Source organism: Pavona decussata, unplaced genomic scaffold (assembly GCF_977016875.1).
Source record: "Pavona decussata unplaced genomic scaffold, jaPavDecu1.1 SCAFFOLD_133, whole genome shotgun sequence".
Taxonomy (NCBI): Eukaryota; Metazoa; Cnidaria; class Anthozoa; order Scleractinia; family Agariciidae; genus Pavona; species Pavona decussata.
In genome coordinates, this window is record NW_028145546.1 from 1,180,958 (window position 1) to 1,200,903 (window position 19,946).

General features: G+C 39.5%; 1 protein-coding gene across 1 annotated transcript; it reads left to right on the forward strand.

Annotated features, from left to right (window-relative positions):
- Window positions 1-78: 78 nt before the first annotated feature.
- Window positions 79-19,740, forward strand: LOC146468090 (DNA mismatch repair protein Msh3-like). Its single transcript, XM_085125025.1, has 23 exons — window positions 79-349; window positions 1,094-1,711; window positions 2,751-2,845; window positions 3,587-3,723; window positions 4,386-4,510; window positions 5,316-5,488; window positions 6,425-6,706; window positions 8,391-8,475; window positions 9,226-9,335; window positions 10,114-10,246; window positions 11,141-11,266; window positions 11,926-11,987; window positions 12,116-12,182; window positions 12,336-12,437; window positions 13,490-13,554; window positions 13,950-14,174; window positions 16,275-16,389; window positions 16,864-16,932; window positions 17,233-17,321; window positions 17,461-17,518; window positions 17,958-18,086; window positions 18,556-18,875; window positions 19,549-19,740. The coding sequence occupies exons 1-23, from the start codon at window positions 176-178 to the stop codon at window positions 19,661-19,663; spliced, it is 3,474 nt and encodes a 1,157-aa protein (XP_084981151.1). The 5' UTR covers window positions 79-175; the 3' UTR covers window positions 19,664-19,740.
- Window positions 19,741-19,946: the final 206 nt, after the last annotated feature.

The following is a 19,946-nucleotide window of genomic DNA, read 5'->3' on the forward strand; positions in this document are numbered from 1 at the left end:
TCACCCCACCATCGCCGCCATGTTGGATTAATTGACAATGGCAGACTCCGCTGACTGGATGATATTGTTTATCTCTGTCCCCATTCCTTCTCGTCTTAGCGAGTATCAGGAATCGTCAGGAATCCTCAAATAGAGCGGGAAATGTTCAGTTTCTTCGCGAAGGCCGGGCACGAAAATGAGAAAGCTTAACCTAGGAAAGCTGCGTTGCTCCACAGCTTCTTCCTCTAATGTTCATTCTCCGAGCAACTCATCGAAGAAAAGTCAATCGCAGGCCACGATTTCAAGTTTCTTTATTAGCAAGTCATGCTCAAGCGACAAGACGAACAGTGCAACCAAACCAGCTTCCAAGGTAGGCTCTCCAGCAACTCTGCTTTAGGTCAAAAGATTTGTGGTCAATAAAGTACAAAGGAGCGATATTTTTACCCTTTCTGATCGGGCTTAATTGATCAGGGCTATTCCATGTTTCACCCCTCCCCCCTCTTCCCCCATTGACTCAGTCTACCCCCAAAGAAAAAGATATACAAATTGCCGATAAGCCCCCACCCCACCCCACCATTGCTGCGATTTTCTTTAGGGGCCTCAACAGGAAGCCCAGGGAAATCGATCCCAGAAATTAATCAAGCACCTGCAGATACAGAGCAGGCTTGCTTGAAGGGGTGACTTGCAGTTTAGGAAGGAGTGGGGATCAGGAGTGATGAGAGTTGTTAGGATCTCATTAGGTTCATTAGAAATGAAGGTACATGCAAAGTAAAAATAAACTCTTAACCAGGGAATGCTGGTGAGACAAAACTTACTGAACTCACACACAGTTACAACATCAAGCTCGTGGAAAAAAACAATTCCGATTGGCTTTTAAAATCAGGTGATTGTGGAAGCGATTCTGTGATGCATAACATTACAAGGGAATAGGAAATTCAAAAGCCCGTACCCGTACCCCTCCCAGCCCCCCCCCCCCCCCCCTTCCACTAATGGGAGCGAATACATGGCATTATCCACAAATTGTTTTTATTTTTGATTTTTTGAATCACTTTCAGGATTGAAAACATGACTGGTTTAACTTGTTTTCATTTTTTTTTTCATTAATCTCAATTAGAGGACTGCTAGCAGTTTATCTCATGATGAGGACAGTGGTGATCCTGGTGCACAGAATTCTAAGAAGCAAAGACTTCATCTGGATGAATCCAGTTTGCAGGACAACAAAGATGACAATGGTTCAACACTGGCAAACAAGGAAATATTAAGATCTTCAACTATGGCTAAATTAAGCTGTTTTGTGAAGGACTCAAATTCAATGAATTTGTCTAAGAACAATAAAAGGACAATGGTAGAGGTCACTGGGGAATGTAGCAAACAAATGGTCGTGGAAAAAGACATCAGCTGTGAAAATAAAACTGAGTGTATTTTTATTGATGATGATAATAGAAATGCTGAAGAAATGAACTCAAACAATACTGACATTCCAGGTTCAAAAGACTTTGATGTAACACAATTTGCTTGTATTTCACGTCCCCCTTCAAAACTAATCAGTAGAATCAATGATATTTCAGCCCCGAAGAGTGACGTCAATGGCTCAAGATGCTTAAATGCCAGGACTAAATCTACATATACACCGCTGGAATTACAGTTTCTTGAGGTGAAATCAAAGTATCCTAATGTTGTTTTATTGGTGGAGTGTGGCTATAGGTACAGATTCTTTGCAGAGGATGCTGAGGTATGTGAGGCAGCAAAGCAAATAAATAATTTATACTCTTTGAGAGTAATTGTTACAGTAGTTATTAGTCCCTAATAACTACTGTTTCATAATTATTTGAGTGTAATAATTATTGTTCCATGCAACAGAAGCTCTTAACAATTGGATAGGCTGCCTTACACTCAAGTGTTCACTTAGAAAAGGTGTTCATTTATGCAACGTTGGAAGCTGTCTGCTTAGGAAAGATGACCAATGACGGCAGTTTCCAGTTGTGGAGATTATATAAGCTATACCTAAGGATTAAATAGGCTGGTTATTGTTTTTATTTGTAAAGTATCCACAATTTAATTCAGTAATCAGTCAACTTTTCTTTGTAAGTAATGAACCAGAAGTTCACTGTGCTCATTTATCTAAGCAAATTCATTCTGGTTTGCTGCCACTTGAGATAACTTATGCAATAGTAAGTAAATTAGTTGCACTTAATGTGTATGTGACCCATACATCTGGTTTGTGTAGAAAGGGTATTGCTACTCCCCACTAGATGGGATGCTAGTCCATCGCAGGGTTGCCACCAAGCTTTCACTCTAATCGTCACGCTATTTTAATGATGAACGGGAACCTTATGATGTATATTATTTTCCAAACCTTTGGTCTAACCTACTAAGCTTGCAGGCTCATTTTTGGTGGCCCACTGCATTGACAGCCGCCAGATTCATGACATTTCACAGTAGCTTTCAGTAGATCCCCTGGGAGGGAACCTTTCAATTCTGGGTTACTTTAAGTCACCTGTTTAAGTCTCTGACTTCTTGGATTTCCTTCATGATAATCCTGTGTTCAACTCCTTGGCCAAACTACATGTATATAGACAATCTTGAAACTGGTCTATGTCATAGTTGGGAGTTTTAAAAATGCCTGTATTCAATTTGCAATAATTTATAGAATAACATATTTCTTTCATTAATTTTAATAGTGTCCTGAATTGGCAGCTTTGTATCCAATAGATTAACACTTATTTTAGTATTAATATTAAGTAATTAAGTATTAAGTATTTCACTTACAGATAGCTGCTAAAGAGCTGAACATCATGTGTCATATGGATCATAATTTTAAAACTGCAAGTATTCCTACTCACAGACTTCATGTTCATGTAAAAAGGTAGGTGAACTTATCCATCAAGATACTGCTATATTTTAATAGTACAATCTAGCTTCTCTCAAACAATAATTTTTACTAATAATAATTGATCATTTATTTATTAATAATTACAGTCCTGGCCCCAGTTGTTCAAAGACCGGATAACTTTATCCAGTGGATAAGTCACAATCTGACAGTTTCAATCTGTGCAAAGATTTCAGTATTTCCTCTTTAACAAGCGAATATACACACTCTAACCACAGTTAAGTTTGGGAGTATACGAAAACCTTGGACAACATTTAATGTGAAATATATTTTAGACGCTGAAGGGAGCCTTATCCAGCGGATAAAGTTATCCAGCCTTTGAACAACTGGGGCCTGGTCCGGTTAATTGTCAGCCTCATTTGTCAATCAAAAGCTGTCCTGATTATGGAAACTTCAGTGTTGAGGAAATTACATTACAGCCTAATTTCCCAACAATAGACATGATGATGTACATTGTACAACATTACATGTACTTGATGTGTTTATTTGCCATTGCCATTATTAAATCCCTGTTTACCCCACAGAGGCTTTTTTGATTTGAACCCTCCCCTCCCCTCCTTCAGGAAATTGATTAAATTAGCTTCATACACTGTAGATTTACTTTTCTTTTCTGTGAGACCCCTCCCTATGGTATTTCCAATGACCTCCTCCCCTTCTGGGGTGGATATGTATATTTCCAGGAACCAGATAATTCCATGCCACTGTTCAACTCTCCAGGTTGGTCAGTAAAGGACACAAAGTTGGAGTTGTGAAACAGACAGAAACAGCAGCATTGAAAGCAGCTGGAGAAAATAAGAGCAAAGTTTTCACAAGAGAACTGCAAGCACTCTACACAAAAACTACATTAGTTGGTGAAGATATCCTTTTTGTCTTGAAAGCTAAAACAAGGTCTTGTGCACAGCACCCCTTAAAACACTTCTAACCTGGAAATGATTCCATCTGGTGGATTTTACTTCATTGTATGCTAGCCCTAAAATTATCCTGAAATTAAAATGTTTGGTTCTCAAAAGATTAACGCTGTCAAAGAAATCTTCAATGAAACTTCTACTTTTAATCCAGTCTTGTGTCTCATTGGTGCTGCAGCAGCTGCAAGGGGGTGAAGTGTATGTAGTTATGAATGGATGACCACATAACCCCTTTCAAGTGTGGTAAAATATTGTCAGGGCTTTTATTAAGGGCAGAAGCATATAACCCTGTTAAGGGCCATAACCCATGATACCTATAAGGCTGAATGCCTTCAAAAGAACCTTGATGTTACAGGTGATCTTGATGGTCATAGGGTCAACGGGTTTTTTCAGGGGTGAAGCTCAAGGCATCATGTGACTAAAAAATTAATGACATTCTTGCTCATTAAATTAATCAATCAGACTAGGTTACATTCTGCTACTTTTTTTGTTTCTGGTATTCTTTTCCTCTCAAGGAAGTAGAGGATGGGCTCATTTCACTGGTGCAGCTAAAAATCCAGCCGAAATTGAAATTGACTGAAATTCGAGTGTAGTCTGTCCTTAATGTTCAAAAGATATGAAGACAGTACAGGAAGATTTGGATGAAGTTGATACTGTTGACATGGGGAGTGGCTATCTCATGTGTCTTGTTGAAGATGGTAACACAAGCAACAACAAGAGAATCTTTGGTTTAGTGGTAAGTAAATTATGAACACTGTTCAGTACTTAGTGTTCTAGAATTGGGCCTAAATCAACAGGGTGCTCTGCTGAGTACATTTCTTGGAGTGCCATTTAGTCAATCTTACTGTGATATCTGTTTCTTCTAGTCCCACCGTTTACGCAGTCATTAAATGAAAAACTCTAGGAAATGCTTAGTGCTCAGGTTGATTTCACTGTTATGATAGCTACAATTGGACAGCTTATACTTGACCCACAGTTTTAATTGCGGGTTGTATTGCAAAGGTGCTGAGACTGGGACACATTGTTCAACAAAACGTCTACGTTACAAATGTCAATGTCAATGTCGATGTCAAAACTACTATACTCGAACAGGACCCACCAAACTCCCAAATAGATGGTGGTCTCTGCCTGCACCCCCCCCCCCCCCTTCCTCATCCTCAAAAGATGGTGTCTTTATAATTTTGCATAGCCACCCCTCTATCCAGCAGTAAACAATGACAGTGAGATTCAAACCTCACTTTTCTTATTTATCTAGCAATGCTAGCCAATAAATATTTGTCGGTAATGTCCATGAGATAGGTGGTCTTCCATAACCCCCCTTCCCCAGACAAGGTGGGTCCTCTTCAAATAAACTTGTTTTGACCAGTTCCCTAATTATTGGACACCACCCTGATGCAGGGTGGTAAACCTGGGCCACACTGGTGGGTTATGACTGCTCTTACCACTGTGCCATCCATATTCACCTCCGTATATCTCCAATAATCAGCAGTTTGTACAAACCACATAGCATGATTTTGCTGTTGTTTCAAATGTTACACCAGGCTGTTCAACCTTCTACCGGTGATGTTGTGTACGATGAATTTGAAGACGGGCCAGGCTTCACTGAACTGGAAACTCGTTTTGAGCACATTGGTCCTGAGGAATTACTCCTTCCAGAATCTGTTACTGTTTTAACAGATAACTTCATCAGGGATTATGTTACAAGGGTGCAGAGGTTTGTTATAATGAATTAGCAAGTCTTGTTGACGTATTATACATTTTTATTAATTTTTTCAAATACATTATAGATACATGAGAATGATGTATTATTCAGTGACACAGGCATACTCAGAAAACTTTTTTCCGAGTATGCCTGTGTCACTTAGTGAATAATATATCATTCTCATTTTTTCACCAGGCTTAAAATATCCCATCACATTTATCCATTATAGATATATATTATTAAAATACCACTGTTTGTGGAGGCATGGTAGTATAGTGGTTAGCATGTCAGACTTATGATTGAAAGGTGGCTGATTTGAGTCCCAGTCTTTTCAATGTGTTGTTATCTTAGCCAAGTCATTTTGCTCCATGTTGTGTGTCTCTCTATCTAGGTGTACATGTACAGTCAAAACCATGTCAGAGAAAAACTGTTGCAAATGAACCCTGTGATGAAGGCTGGCAAGGAGGAGCTGTAATGCTCCTAAGCTGCATCATTCTAAGTCAATGGGTTGAAAACCAGGGTCAGGTTGTTCGAAAGCCAATTAAGGCTAATCCCCAATTAACAATTAAACGGAGGTTTTGATCGTGCTTACTAAAAAATTTTTTAAAACCTCACTAGTTTGAAGCTAGCAGTATAGAAAAGTCTTAGTCAAAACTGAGGAACAAAAATCTTTTTTTGAAGAATCTTCATTGTTTAGTCATTAAGCTCGAATCAAAGTTCACGTTAACCCAGGATTAGCTTAATCAGGCCTCGAACAACTGGGCCCAGCTGTGTGAACAGTTTAAGGCTGGGTAACCTTACTGACGTAATACTATATTTAAACGTCTCACAAGGTCAAATTGTGGTCACACTTGAAATCGTGTACTTTAGATCTGTTGTCTGACAGATTTCTAGTAGCCAATACACCACTACTTTTTTCACTGCATTTTCAATTTTTTTGCATTACAGACCAGAGGATAGTATAAGACTTGAAAGAATGCCTGATCAATTGTTTGACCATGCAACGGCCCTGAACCACATTACTGAATTTTATGATGAACAGAAATCTACAAGAAACGAAGAGCTGTGTAAAGTAGAGATCACAAGAGAATTTCATTCCGAAGTTCAACAAGAGACACGCCCAGCCTTGGAAACACTCCTCAGTCTGCCCAAATCCGTGCAGATATGTTTCTCAGCACTTATTCAATACCTTAAAGACTTCAAGTTGGAAAAAATACTCCGAATAACAAGGTACTACATCTTAAAGCAGGGTTTTCAACTGTTTTGTAAAGTAGCGGACGTAGTTCTGAAAGCACCGGATGTGAATGTTTTCTTGGCGCTGTAAGGCGCCTCGCGAGCGCCGAAGGCGCAAGCACCTAGGGGGTTCTGGGGGTATGCCCCCCCCCCCACACCCCCCCAGGAAATTTTTAAAATAGAATACTCAGAAACGCCATTTCCAACGTTTCTGGAACCAAGGAAACAGTTTCCTAGGCAATGCTGGCGCTCACTAAAATTCTCTTTTAGAAGCAAATTACTGAATGTGGAGGGGAAACCAATAAAATATCCCGCCGCTCAGTAAGCAAAGAAAAAAGAGTTATTTGGCCGTTTTGAGGAATGTAATTGATTATTCTGTTATCCTCTAGTCAGTATGTTCATGAGATGCCTTAGTAAGAAAAATATATAATACAGTAGTAAAAAGAAATCGCCAATATTGATCTCAAAGTACCGGACGTGGAATGGCAAACGACCGGACGAAACGTCCGGCCTCCGGCCTCAAATGAAAACCCTGTTAAAGTGGTGTTCAATGCGTTATATCAAAACAGTTGCTGCCGAATGGTTGCACAAATCATCCGGTTGGAAATTTGCGACGTAAATATTAAATGATTTAGCTTGATCAAACGGAAGGTTAATAACGAGAAAAATGTACCGTCACAGGCTAGAAAGCCCGACAAAAAGAGCAGTAAAAGTGAATCATTTCAGTCGGGGACCATAACTTCAGAATTGCTCCAAATCAGGAACAACGCGTACCAATTTTACTTTTATAGCGAGATGTGCTAAATTTCCTTATTGATGGTAAGCACCGTCCAAGTGCGGGCAAAATAGCAGGGAACGTTGGACAGTGCAGCAACCCCATATCAGGGGGGATTGAGCTGTTAACAAGACAAGTAGCATGAAACCTCGTGGGACTTTATAGAGAGCTTAGAGATTCTAGTACGAGTGCGAGTATGAGTTGGAAAGAGTGTGCGCGTGAACCAGTGTCATTTTGCGGGAAAATGAGATAGCTGTTGTCATTTTACTACGAATTTTTGTTAGAACTTCGTAGTGGCGAAAACAAGTCCTCGAAACGCAGATGATATCATTCGAAAAAACTGCGTCAAGTTCGTCTTGCACAAAGAGTAAAATGAAGCTTTCTGGGATATATCTGTTCTTAGTACTTCGCTTAAAACTTAGTGAAGTCAAATCTCGTATTGTTAGTCGTACTCGTCTTAGAACTTCGTGCTATGTTGTGTTTGGGGAAGCGTGGCCCAATAGAATATGGTTTTCAGGGATTTTTGTCTTGAACAGTGTATCAATTTCATCACGTTTTATCTCAGGCTAATTGCAAAGCATCGTTTTGGGAATGCATGGTTCGACTTTAGCTAAAGGGAATGTATTAAAAAGGCAAACCTTCCGTATACTTTCCAAACCAATCTGTCAACCCAGCATCAATGCGAGTCAAAATCACTTAAACACGATCCACGAGAATAAATTGCAACTTCAGGCTAGGGCCAGTACTCAAAGTTAGGTTATCCCCCTCCCGCCTTCCCCCCCCCCCCCCCCTCTGCGCACTGCACACTGTATTCAGTGTAACAATGAAGAATTCAGTGGACAATAAAACCTTTTTTTTTTTTTGAAACGCTAGATATTAATGTGTTTTTATTTGCCCGAAATTCAGTAACTTTAACAAGTTCTCCATTCAAAACAAGTCTGTAAAACTGGGCGGCCAAACTCTTCGAAACTTGGAGATATTCAAGAATCAGGTATGGAAATCAGATTTGTAGTTTACTAGCAACTGATAGTCCCAACGAACTAGCGATTGTGATCTGTACTTGTCGCGAACAATTGTTCATGGGCCTCTCCCATGCAAGATCGCAATTCAGCATCTTTGCAGTATGGCAAATTTATATTTCGATCACTGATGATTGCCCGGTGCGTTTCATATGATATTGTTGCTCGGTTTTTGTAAGGAACGATCATTACACCTCAGTAGTAACTACAGAAAAAACAAATGACCTTTGCCCATACACAATAAGGTTTAAAGCGTAAAACGTGTACGATCCTGTTATTCTCCAAGAAAAAACATCTGTAAAAGTTACAATATTGGTAAATAGTTAGTAACAGCAGAATGTAACTGAATTGCACTTTTTAAAGGTATCAGTTGTAGCCACGGGTTTTAACAAAGATTTCACATCAGATGTGGTACTCATAAAAAGTGTATTGTATATAGGATTACTATTGTTACATAAAATATTTTCTCTGCATGCTATGGCGTTTCTCACAATTTTCATTGCTGTTGAAGAACTGCACAATGGTACGTTAAGAGTATTCACTGATTCTTCTCTGCTATGTGGGCAGGCAAAGTGGCATAACATTGCGAAATACAGATCAGAACAGTTCCTTTCTGAGTCAATGTTATGTCCACCGTAATCTGTCATTTGTCAGACGTTAAGAAGCAGAAAGGTTCTATTCTCTGGAGTCATATTGGTGCCCTCTTCTCTTCTTGTTCACAGACCAATGGTGGTGAAAAATCTTCTTTATTCTGGGTCATTAACCACACAACTACAGCGTTTGGCAGAAGGCTCTTGAAGAAATGGATTTCACAGCCACTACGCAATGTCAGGTATTCAACTTACTACCGTCTAATGCCCGTCAACTTATAGGCGCTTTCGGTCATTTTTGCGTCGCTTTAGCGCCACTGTAGGAGTGGCGTTGTACGTTCCAGTTTGCCAAATAATCAGTGGTATTCTTCATCAGAAACATTTTTAAATACAATTACATTTTGCCGTGGAAGGTCGAGGAGATCACATCGTTTTCCTCCAGAATGGGTGGCAGCGTGGTAGAGTGGTTAGGGCACCGGACTTGGAATCTGGAGGTCCCGGGTTCAAGTCCCGCTCTGACCGCTAGCTGGAGTTGTTTCTCAGTAGCCCCGAGTTCAACTCCTCGAACGCGCTTGTAAATAGCCAGCTGGTCTGCCTCCTGCCAGTTGTGCACTTGTAAACAGCCAGCTTGTCTGCCTCCTGCCAGTTGGGATTTTTAACCATGTTATGTTCAATTTAAAATGTTTTCTTTGTGAAGTTTACTGCTCGACCCCACTAGCATTTGTGCTATAAACACTGCCGAGGGTAAATAAAAGGTTATTTGTTTTATTTTAAAAGTCCGTGTTCGATTCCCCTTTTTATGAAAACAAAATTGGAGTCACGGCTCAGTTATAGATTTAAACAAAATGTAACTTTTTGGTGTTGATTAGCCCTAATCCCCTACACGTTTTCTAAGAAATACGTTTTTGAATTCGTCAAATTATTTTACTTTACGGAAAGGTTACCAGTAATCAATCTAATCAACCATTATGAACTGAAATAAATCAACGCATTAACTTTAACTTTCATAATTTCTGTCAGTGAGATTGAAGAGAGGCTGAATGCCGTCTCTGAGTTGTGCAGCACAAGTGCTTCATGTCTGTCACCCTTAAAGAGTCTACTGTCTCAGCTTCCTGACTTGGAACGAGGCTTGTGTACAATTTACCACAAAAAGGTTGGTTTTGGTATCAAGAAGATGCATGTAAAACGATCAATATGAATGATCGATCCATTCCTTAAAAGGAAGAAAGCACACGAACCCAAGAGGCGAGGTCTAAAGCTTGAGGAACTCAGGATCTCGAATTATAAACCGAGGACACGCCTTGTAAATATGTACAGGATTGTACATGACAAGGTACATTTTCCGTATGATAGAAGTCACGAAGTGCCCGCAGCCCTAATCCTCCACCTCAACATGCACAAGCAATTCTTTCAAACACGAAGTCGTACGAAAATAAAAAATGTCACTGTTAAATGTGAAGTATCTAAGTTGAGAGTTTCGTGCATTTCAGGACATTAGTGAGCTGTAATAACCTCACACTGCAATAAAAGCTGAGCGTGGTCGATGTCCCCAGTACAAATCTACTGTAAAAAGAAACATATCTTTATGACTTCTTAAATAAACTTTATTTAAGTGTCATTGGGTCTAGCATTTCGGCTAAAGGTTGGTTTACACGTACGGCGCAAGCATAAGCATAAGAAACCAACGTATAAACCGGGGCGACACAAGCATAAGTGCAAGCATAAACGCAAGCACAAGAAAAGGAAATCGTTCCTTTTTCTTGTGCTTGTGGTTATGCTTGCATTGTTGCGTCGCCCGTGTAAACCGGGATAACGTGAGCATAAGAACAAGAGAAGAACAAGCAACGGCATCTTCTCGTCGTCTGGGATTTAAAATTTTGGCGCTTATCGCACATGTAAACCAGCCTTAAATGTTGCAAAACATTAAAATTAGATTTGTATCTCTAGGAAACCATGTTAATTTTGTTGTGTCTATATTTTTTTGTCACTTGATTTTACATGTAGATGTTAATTAGGGATTTCATCCTGTTTTTAACATTTTTTCCAGTGTACACCAGCAGAGTTTGTAACAATAACAAAATCCCTTGTGAACATCAGCAAGCACATACAATCAACCCAGGAAGTTGCTACAAGCAGAATTGAGTCTCCACTTATAAGGACCGTCTTCACAGAGGTAACGATCAGTGAGCCAGTCAGTCAGACAGCCAGTTAAGAAAGTAAATAACCCACTGATCGATCGATCAGTCAGTCAGTCAGTCAGTCAGTCAGTCAATCAGTAAGTCAGCCAGTCAGCTAGTCAGTCAGTCAGTCAGTCAGTCAGTCAGTCAGTCAATCAATCAGTAAGTCAGCCAGTCAGCTAGTCAGTCAGTCAGTCAGTCAGTCAGCTAGTCAGTCAGTCAGTCAGTCAGTCAGTCAGGCAGGCAGTCAGTCAGTCGGTCAGTCAGTCAGTCAGTCAGTCAGTCAGTCAGTCAGTCATTTATCCACGATGAATGTGACGGAACGAAGAAAATCTCTTGTACCATCGCCAAACACATTTAATCAAACCAGGGAGTTGCTAGGAATAGAAATGCGTTGGCCTTTCTGAGAAGTGTCTGCACTGTGGTATGTGAATGAACAAAAAGACTGTAGCAATAACAAAGCCTCTTCTAAATGTCACCAAGTACATTCAATCAAACAACAAGTGAAAGCGTCTTCACTGAGGAATGTAAACCACTGCACATGTTATAAGAGTAAGAGAAGTATCGCATAAGCCGTGCGTCACCTATAAACCTGGGGTCTAATCAAAACGTTATCACATTTCATAACCGTATAAATCTCCCTGTTATATTTCAGGTCCCAAGTTACCTGGATGATGTTGAAAATTTTCTTAGATTAATTAATGAAAAGGCTGCCAAGTAAGGAACGTTCTATTTTGCTTTGTAATGTTTTTATTTCATAAAAGTTTTGACCGTGCTTAGTTTCTGTACGTCCTACACCAGGCTGGTTCAATATACGTGTGTTGACTTTCGTTTTGTTGTTTTAGGGAAGATGACAAAACCAAGTTATTTGAAGACAAAACACAGTTTCCAGCGATCATGAAATGCACTTTGGTGAGGCGTTACATAGAGTACTTAGCGATGCTGCTGTATCACACAGCTTTGCCACAGTCGTTGCATAATTTATACAACTTAAGGACAAGTACACCGTGAACTATTCTGGTATTGCAATTTGCCTGACTGTGCGATGTTTGTGTGCATAAATAGGAAATTGAAAGGATTGAAGCAGACTTGAAGAGTCACCGTTCCGAGTTCAGACAAGTGTTGCGGCATCCATCACTGGACTATTGCTGTGTATCAGGAAATGAGGTATGAGATGTTTGGTCAGCGGAGTAGAGCGGCCTGTGTACACGCTGGGGAGTGGGGGGGGGGGGGGGGTGGTGTTAGGCTACCGGAACGTTGCCTTTTTGTTTGCCATCTTATAGACGGTGCCTCTTAATACAAAGGTATATTTACATTGTTCAGGCTTTTTTAAGACTTGATGAAAGAGGAGATCTTACCAAGGGCTGGTGGAATCCAAAAATAACGTTAGGGGTGACTGCGCATTTTCAGAAATAAATAAGCAACAGGAATTCTTTAAAGCTTTAAAAGACGTAGCAATAATGACGTTTCTTTCCAGATTGAAGCTTGACTATCTCTGAAAAACGTGTAATTACCCCCAATTTGTTGTTATTGGCCTGTCCCAGAGCGTCAGACCCGGTCATGAGTTGTGTTGACAAAAACAATAAAGCGACAGTGGCCCTTGCTAAGATCTTCTTTTCCCTTACAGCCATTAACTGCACAAAGTACTTCAGTATTAGCAGGCACCATCCTACAAAAAGAAAAAGAAAAAAGAAAAGACGAGTTTCTTGGACCATCCCGTGATCCTCAGAACGTATGCTTGCTAACTAAAAAAAGGCACTCTCCTTAAACAGGCATTTAAAGGCCATCCGGGTTGCTTTGAACCTCATTATGAAAGCGAGGCTAAGTGCAATTTTTTATTATGAAGATTAGTTTTCATTCATATGCAAACAAACTAATTTTCATGTGAAATGATTTGCACTAAGCCTGGCTCTAATATTGAGGTTCACAGCAACTCGGCAATGGCCTATTATATCGGTAACTGTTTCTGTCCATAACAACGCTATAGTCAGTGTATATTTCCGTATTCATCCACGTCTAAGACGCTTACAAGAAAAACTATACGTACTCTGCGGATGCTTGTACCCAAGCGGAACTGCACCCCTAAACTTTACGCCTTGTTTCCCATCCTCAATGTGCACCTTATCCAGCATCATCGCAATGGTTAAATTTTTCTTAGATTTGCTCTTTTAGCAAATATAGTTACTAATTCAGTTTGTGGTAAATGCTGTCTTTTTCAGTTCTTGATTGAAGTTAGAAATGCAAATTTAAAGATGGTGCCTTCTGACTGGATCAAAATCAGCGCGTAAGTATCAACAAGTCTTATTCAGCATAATAAACAGCTCCACAGGAAAGAACTGCTCAGTAGCTTTAATTTGAATGTCATACTTTAGGATTTCATCGACATACTCAAAAATGGAAACCATCTTTTACAACACCACGTGAAAGTACTGTTCAGTAGCTTTCATTTGAATGGTCACACTTTAGGATTTCACCCACAGACTCAAAATTTGAGAACCTCCTTTTACAGCGTAAAAACAGTACCGCATTAAAGTGCCTTCATTTGATTGGTCACAGATTATTAGGATTTTATAAACAGACTCAAAGATTTAAGACCACATGAAATCTTTGGCTTAGATTACGTATTGATGGATGAGAAGAAATGAGTTATTTTTATAGCTGCCTGTTGTAATTTTCTAGCACCAAGCAAATGTCCCGGTTTAGGACGGCATTTGTGGAGGAAAAGTTCAAACTGTTGTGTCAGTGGAGGGAACAGCTGACCATCGCATCACACGAGGCATGGCTGGAATTTCTGTCACTTTTCTCAGAAGGCTGCTCCAGATATCGCCGCGCTGTGCAGTGTATTGCTACCCTTGACTGTCTGTTTTCATTGGCTGTTGTTGCTAAGCAACCGGGTTTTGTAAGGTATGACGAAAGGTCGTCTTGTTATTCAAAGAACTTTATATTGTGCATGTATTTATTGAGTCTGTTTACGATCTTTCTACTACTATGGTTGCACTCTTTTTAACGAACTATCTTGATGGTATTTCGTATTTATTTGTTTCTAAATTTTTATTCGTACATGGTTTTCTATCTATATTATTACCAGTATTAGTTTAATGTATATGTATATTATAGTTTTAGTACATTGTTGTGCTCAGGGCTCCCATTGTTAACAGACAGCTTTTTGCATCTGAAGGGGCTACCCTGAGCTTTATAAATCAATAAAGGTTCTTCTTCTTCTAACATCATACTGAGCTATTTCACACAACGCTTTCCTCGAGAAACTTGTGTATTTTCAGTGTAAATGCTTTGTAGCGAACTACAAGGATCTTCACCTTGGAGGAAAAAAGCACAGCCAGTGGCTGTGGTTAATGTTTATTGGCATGTCTGATCTGGCATGGAATGTAAGGGATTTTCTTATTTTTGGCTAAAGCTCGGAAGCAATCTTTAATTAATTTTCATACTTCCGTGAACTAGATTACCTCCGGGAAACAATGCATCTAAGGGTCGCTTCTCCACTTTTGTTGATTTCTAAGAACAGGGCTGCAAATAACTAACGGGCAGGCACCGGTCATGTTGTCCGGTCAAACAAGTTTTTGCTCGGACACTACCCGTTTTTGGCCGGTCAAATTGTAACAGTCGAAACTCTTGCGATGGTGAACCCAGATTGCACAGTAATCCTTTTATAACAAAAAAAAAAAAAAAAACGACTGAATCCAAGTCGGTTTGGCAATAAAAATTACAAGTTACATGTAATAGATTTACTACTCTTTACTGCGAAGCAGCCTCGCATTCAGTACGTAGAACGGTTACGCAAGATACAACCGCAATTGTCTGTTTTACTTTACATCTGGCCAAATCACTTATAATTAAATACAATTACACTTTGGCAATCGCCACATCATTTCTACAACTGAACTTTAAGTAAAATGTGCAGAATATATGAAAGCTGAAGGGTTCAATCGATCTCTTAATTAATTTGAAAAAAAGAAGGTCACTGAAACGTAAACATAAACAAGAAACACAACTTTAATTCATAAATTATCGTCTTAGGGTTTTGAAATTCGGCAGCACTGTATGCAATTGTATTAAATGCATGGCGTCTTATTCCAAGTACAATTGTTGCGCTCGCTGACTTTCTTCCATTTAGAATCCCTTTAAGACGACCTTATTCTTCCACTTTTTGTGTTATACGCTCCATTTTTGAGTTGCATCAAGTGATGAAATCACCAGAAAGCTTAGTAACCAGGTTGTGCCGGAAGTAACGTATAGTTTGTTTGCTTTTCGCACTTTGCAACAAATGCTACGTGGAGTATTCTTGGTGCCGCGAGATTATTCTTCGTGAGGGTGCTTTCCGGTCATTCAATCAATCAAACAAACAATCAATCGCTTTATTTAAGACTCAATCATGGTATCTAGCCAAAGGTAAAACCCTCTACTACATGTAATTGAAAATAACGGAAGACACGATGATTTGCGATCGCGACAGGACTTGATGACATCGTGGAAATGTGCAACTACCGGGAATTTCTCGACCACTAATTTGTCTAATTTTATATTTGTTTTTTTTTTCTTTTGGAAACATGAATGTTGTCCCTCGTGATTATCAAATAGTTTTAAAAACTTAAAATTTCTCTGAACGAATCGGTAAAGGACCGGACAAGATGTCCGGCAATCCAAGGATTTGTCCGGTCAATAACCAATTTTGACCGGACATTGTCCGTTGACCGCCCGTTATTTGCAGCCCTGTAAGAAGCTTTTTTTAACTACTAAAATGTCCGGACAGAAAAGGTTGGACAAAATCATTCGAAAGTGTGATTCCATGCTCTAGGATAACAAATTCAAGTAAGGGAGTTCAACATCAAATTCAGTTTTGATTTGTCTTTTATTCGAAGTATGTGGTGTAGTTTGTTTCGTTCAAACGGAACTGTCGCTTCGACAAAAATGATATTTAAACGTTGTATCGTCTGGGAGTGTTACATCCAAAATGCGAAAAGAAATGTCTTCCTTTTATCGTTATAGGCCTGTTGTGAAGGACAGTGAAGCTTATATTTACATCAAACAGGGACGTCACCCTGTGATTGATCATCTGCTACCAGAGAATGAACAGTTTGTTCCAAATGATACACACATGAATGTGAGTCGATACCGTCTATTACTGTTATTATAATCAATTACTCACTTTATAATAGGTCGTATAAACTCCGATCAAATCTTCCTGTGACAACCTCCAACCCAGTTGATAAGCACTCATAAACCGTTACCAGTAAGGCTGGGAACCTTTCTTCAAACGGCGTTGTCCTACACAAGGCCGTATAACTCGTAGGTGATTCTCTTAGAGTGTTCTAGTGGTAAATCAGTTGGAACCTGGGTTAATAAAGATACCTGATTTCTATGCCGAGCTTTCAGCTCTAGGCTCGCCGTACTGTTCTTTCCATGCTTTTGGGAAAGGAATATATGAATTAAGAACTCTACAGAAAAGGCTATTTGATTTCCAAGTACCACCTTCTTTATGGTGCATGCGCAAATTGCAATGCAGTTCGTCAGTCTCGCATTGCATTTCTTTTCATGGCGCGTCAAACTGTTAGCGTGTGAATACTCATTCTTACAGGTCAGCGGCAATCGTTGTATGATCATAACCGGGCCAAACATGGGTGGAAAGAGCTCTTACATCAAACAGGTGAATGTCATTCCTTACTCTTTTTGTTTTGGAAAATCTTTCTTGCAACTTGAGTCGATAGCACTTCATCCAAGGATTTGCATCCTGCTACACCGATGTTGGATCAATTGAAACAAAGTTTGTTGTTGTTTGTTGTACAATTCGGTGGCAAACCTGAAAAACAAACGTTAGTTAATCAAATAGTAAACATCGATACTTAAAAAAGATATTTGTTTTTAAGAGTCGAAATCACCCTTTAAAGAATTGTTTTTTTGTTTTTGTGAAGTGAAAATAAAGCCTCACTCTCTCTACCCCCCTCAGGTTGCTTTGATTGTTATTCTGGCCCAGACCGGCTCTTTTGTGCCAGCGGAGGAGGTAGAAGTTGGAGTTCTGGACGCGGTTTTTACAAGGTAAAAAATGACAAGCGTAAACATTTTTTTCTCGAACAATCTGGTACCAGGAGTTTGAGTAGCAGCTCAGAGCACGTTTGGTATATACTAAAGGCCTATAGGATATTTTGTTTATGGGCTTTTTGTTTTTCATTTATAGGATGGGAGCAACGGACAACATTTACAAAGGACAAAGTACGTTCATGGTCGAACTGCAGGTAACTTTTCATTTCCAGTTTAACTACAAGTTATAATACAGGCTGTAAAATTTCTTTATTGTGACTGGTCAAGAGTAGAGGTATTTCGACTTAAAATGATTAAACGTAACTCTGCAGGGCAATTTCAACTCAGTTGAGGTGGTACAAAGTCAATTTTCCAAATAAAATGGCTGTTGTCAGCCGATAGCTGGATCAGCTTATTATTTCGGACGATTTTTAAACTATCAATTACCTGACAGTGTACAAACTTCGTTCATATTGTCAGTAGAAATACAAACGACGAGAGAAAGGGTTTGATGATGAGGATATCCAACTGCAAAAGGGAGTCAACGAAAGTTGTTAACAAGGCGTGAAAAAGAAGGATCAGGAAATTTGTGTTTCCGAAGGATGTTTTAACATAGGGTGAAACAGTGATTGACTTATATTTTACTTGAAACAGGAAACATCAGAGATTATTGCCCAGGCCACTTCAAAGTCACTGGTCATCCTGGATGAGTTGGGCCGGGGCACTAGTACCCATGACGGCACGGCCATTGCCCATGCTACTCTTCATCACTTCATTAGTAAGGTACTCAACTGGTGATTTGTTGGACAAACTTTAACTCGCTTGTTTTGGTAGAATGAAGCGCTGATAGATTGACAAGAGCACGAAGCAAAATGATTGTAAAACATTCTTTTAATAAGATTTAATCTAGAAATACAGTTGACCATAAAAATAAACGAAAAAATGGAACGACTTTTCGGTGACAACTTGGCACCATTATCAAGTAAAGAATGTAACAGAAAAGGTAATTTATACAGAAATTAAAGGTGTGAAATAGCAGCCATTTGGAGTCGCGTGCTTTAAGGGAGAAAAGTGTTTTTTCTGATATCAAAATCCTTCTCTGTCTGTCGTGTTACTTTGGCAATAGCAAGTGCCTAAATGCATTCTGGCAGCTTTGAATGTTAGCTGCTTTATTAACTGACAGACTGAAAGGTTTCAAAAGAAGAACGGAATTCTCAAGGCAAAATAAGATAATGAGTTATTTTTCCAACAGGTGTGTAGCCTGACTTTATTCGTCACGCATTATCCGTCACTAGCTGAACTAGAAGTCATCTTCCCGAAGCAAGTCACCAACAATCACATGGCGTTTTTGACGTCACAAGAGGAAGAACAACAGCAAATTGCCAAACAATGTACTGAGGGAGGGGAGGCACACAGTGTACCTTCAGTTACTTTCCTGTATCACTTGGTTAATGGGGCCGCGGCAAGAAGCTACGGCCTAAATGTCGCTCGTTTGGCAGGAATACCGAGGGAAATACTCAATTTGGCGGCTGAAAAATCACATGAACTGGAGAATATGATTCTGGCGAGACGGTAGGTTATATATATAAAAAGATATGTATTGAGAGGCATTTGGAAAGAATGTGAATTGAAAATATTATAAAATTGACGCTGTAAGATATTTTAAACCGACGTTTCGGCAATGCTGCCTTCTTCAGGGTACCTTGAAGAAGGCAGCATTGCCGAAACGTCGGTTTAAAATATCTTACAGCGTCAATTTTATAATATTTTCAATTCACATTTATTAACTACGCTGTGCAGTATTACAATCTTTATTAGTCATTTGGAAAGCCTGCGTTTTCGAACGAAATAGGAGACTTACACCTTTTTTATATTTGTTTCTTGTGTTTCGTCGTTTCCTTTGGGCAGATTTGGTATTTTCTCTTGAGGTCGTTATTTTTAGAAAGATATTCCAGTGAACAGCACCTTAGTAGTACGTAAATTAACTCATAGCAGGCTTGGCGCTTCGTTGGTTGAGGGTTAATATACGACCCTGATCGATCTCGGGAAAAATGTTAACCTCTGGAAATAAGGAATGGTGTATACCGATTGCTAGAGAATAACGAACCCTGTCTTAGCAGAAAAAGGAATAATGAGTATTGAGAAAAATCTGCAGTGCCGCGACATAATTGGTCAGCAAAAAGAATCCAGGAATGATGAATATTGGAGGCGTAATTATTATTATGGTTGTCATCTTTTCTTTCAGCTGTCTTAAGACTGGTTTTCAAGAAATCTGTTCAAATTCTCAAGTGGCACGTGAATCCATCAAGCATCTTAGGACTTCCTTGGAAAAGATTGCACCTGAGCTAACACGGACATGAGGCGAGAGATTTTGGCCCTTGACATTAGAGAGAATCTACGTTTTGAACTGAACGCGTACTGGCACAGGTAAAGAAAATGAATTTCAGACTTGACCCAGATTTGTACCCCCTCGATGTGATAGGGTAAAATGTGTACTGAGCTGTGTCTATTCAGTTGCGAGGCTCATTTTGAGCTTACAATGACAAAATGAACAAAACTACGAAATAGTGCATCATAAAAAAACGACTCTTGCCTCGAAGGTTGCGAGTGGTTTTCCGTCACAGTTAAACGGTGGATGAGCCT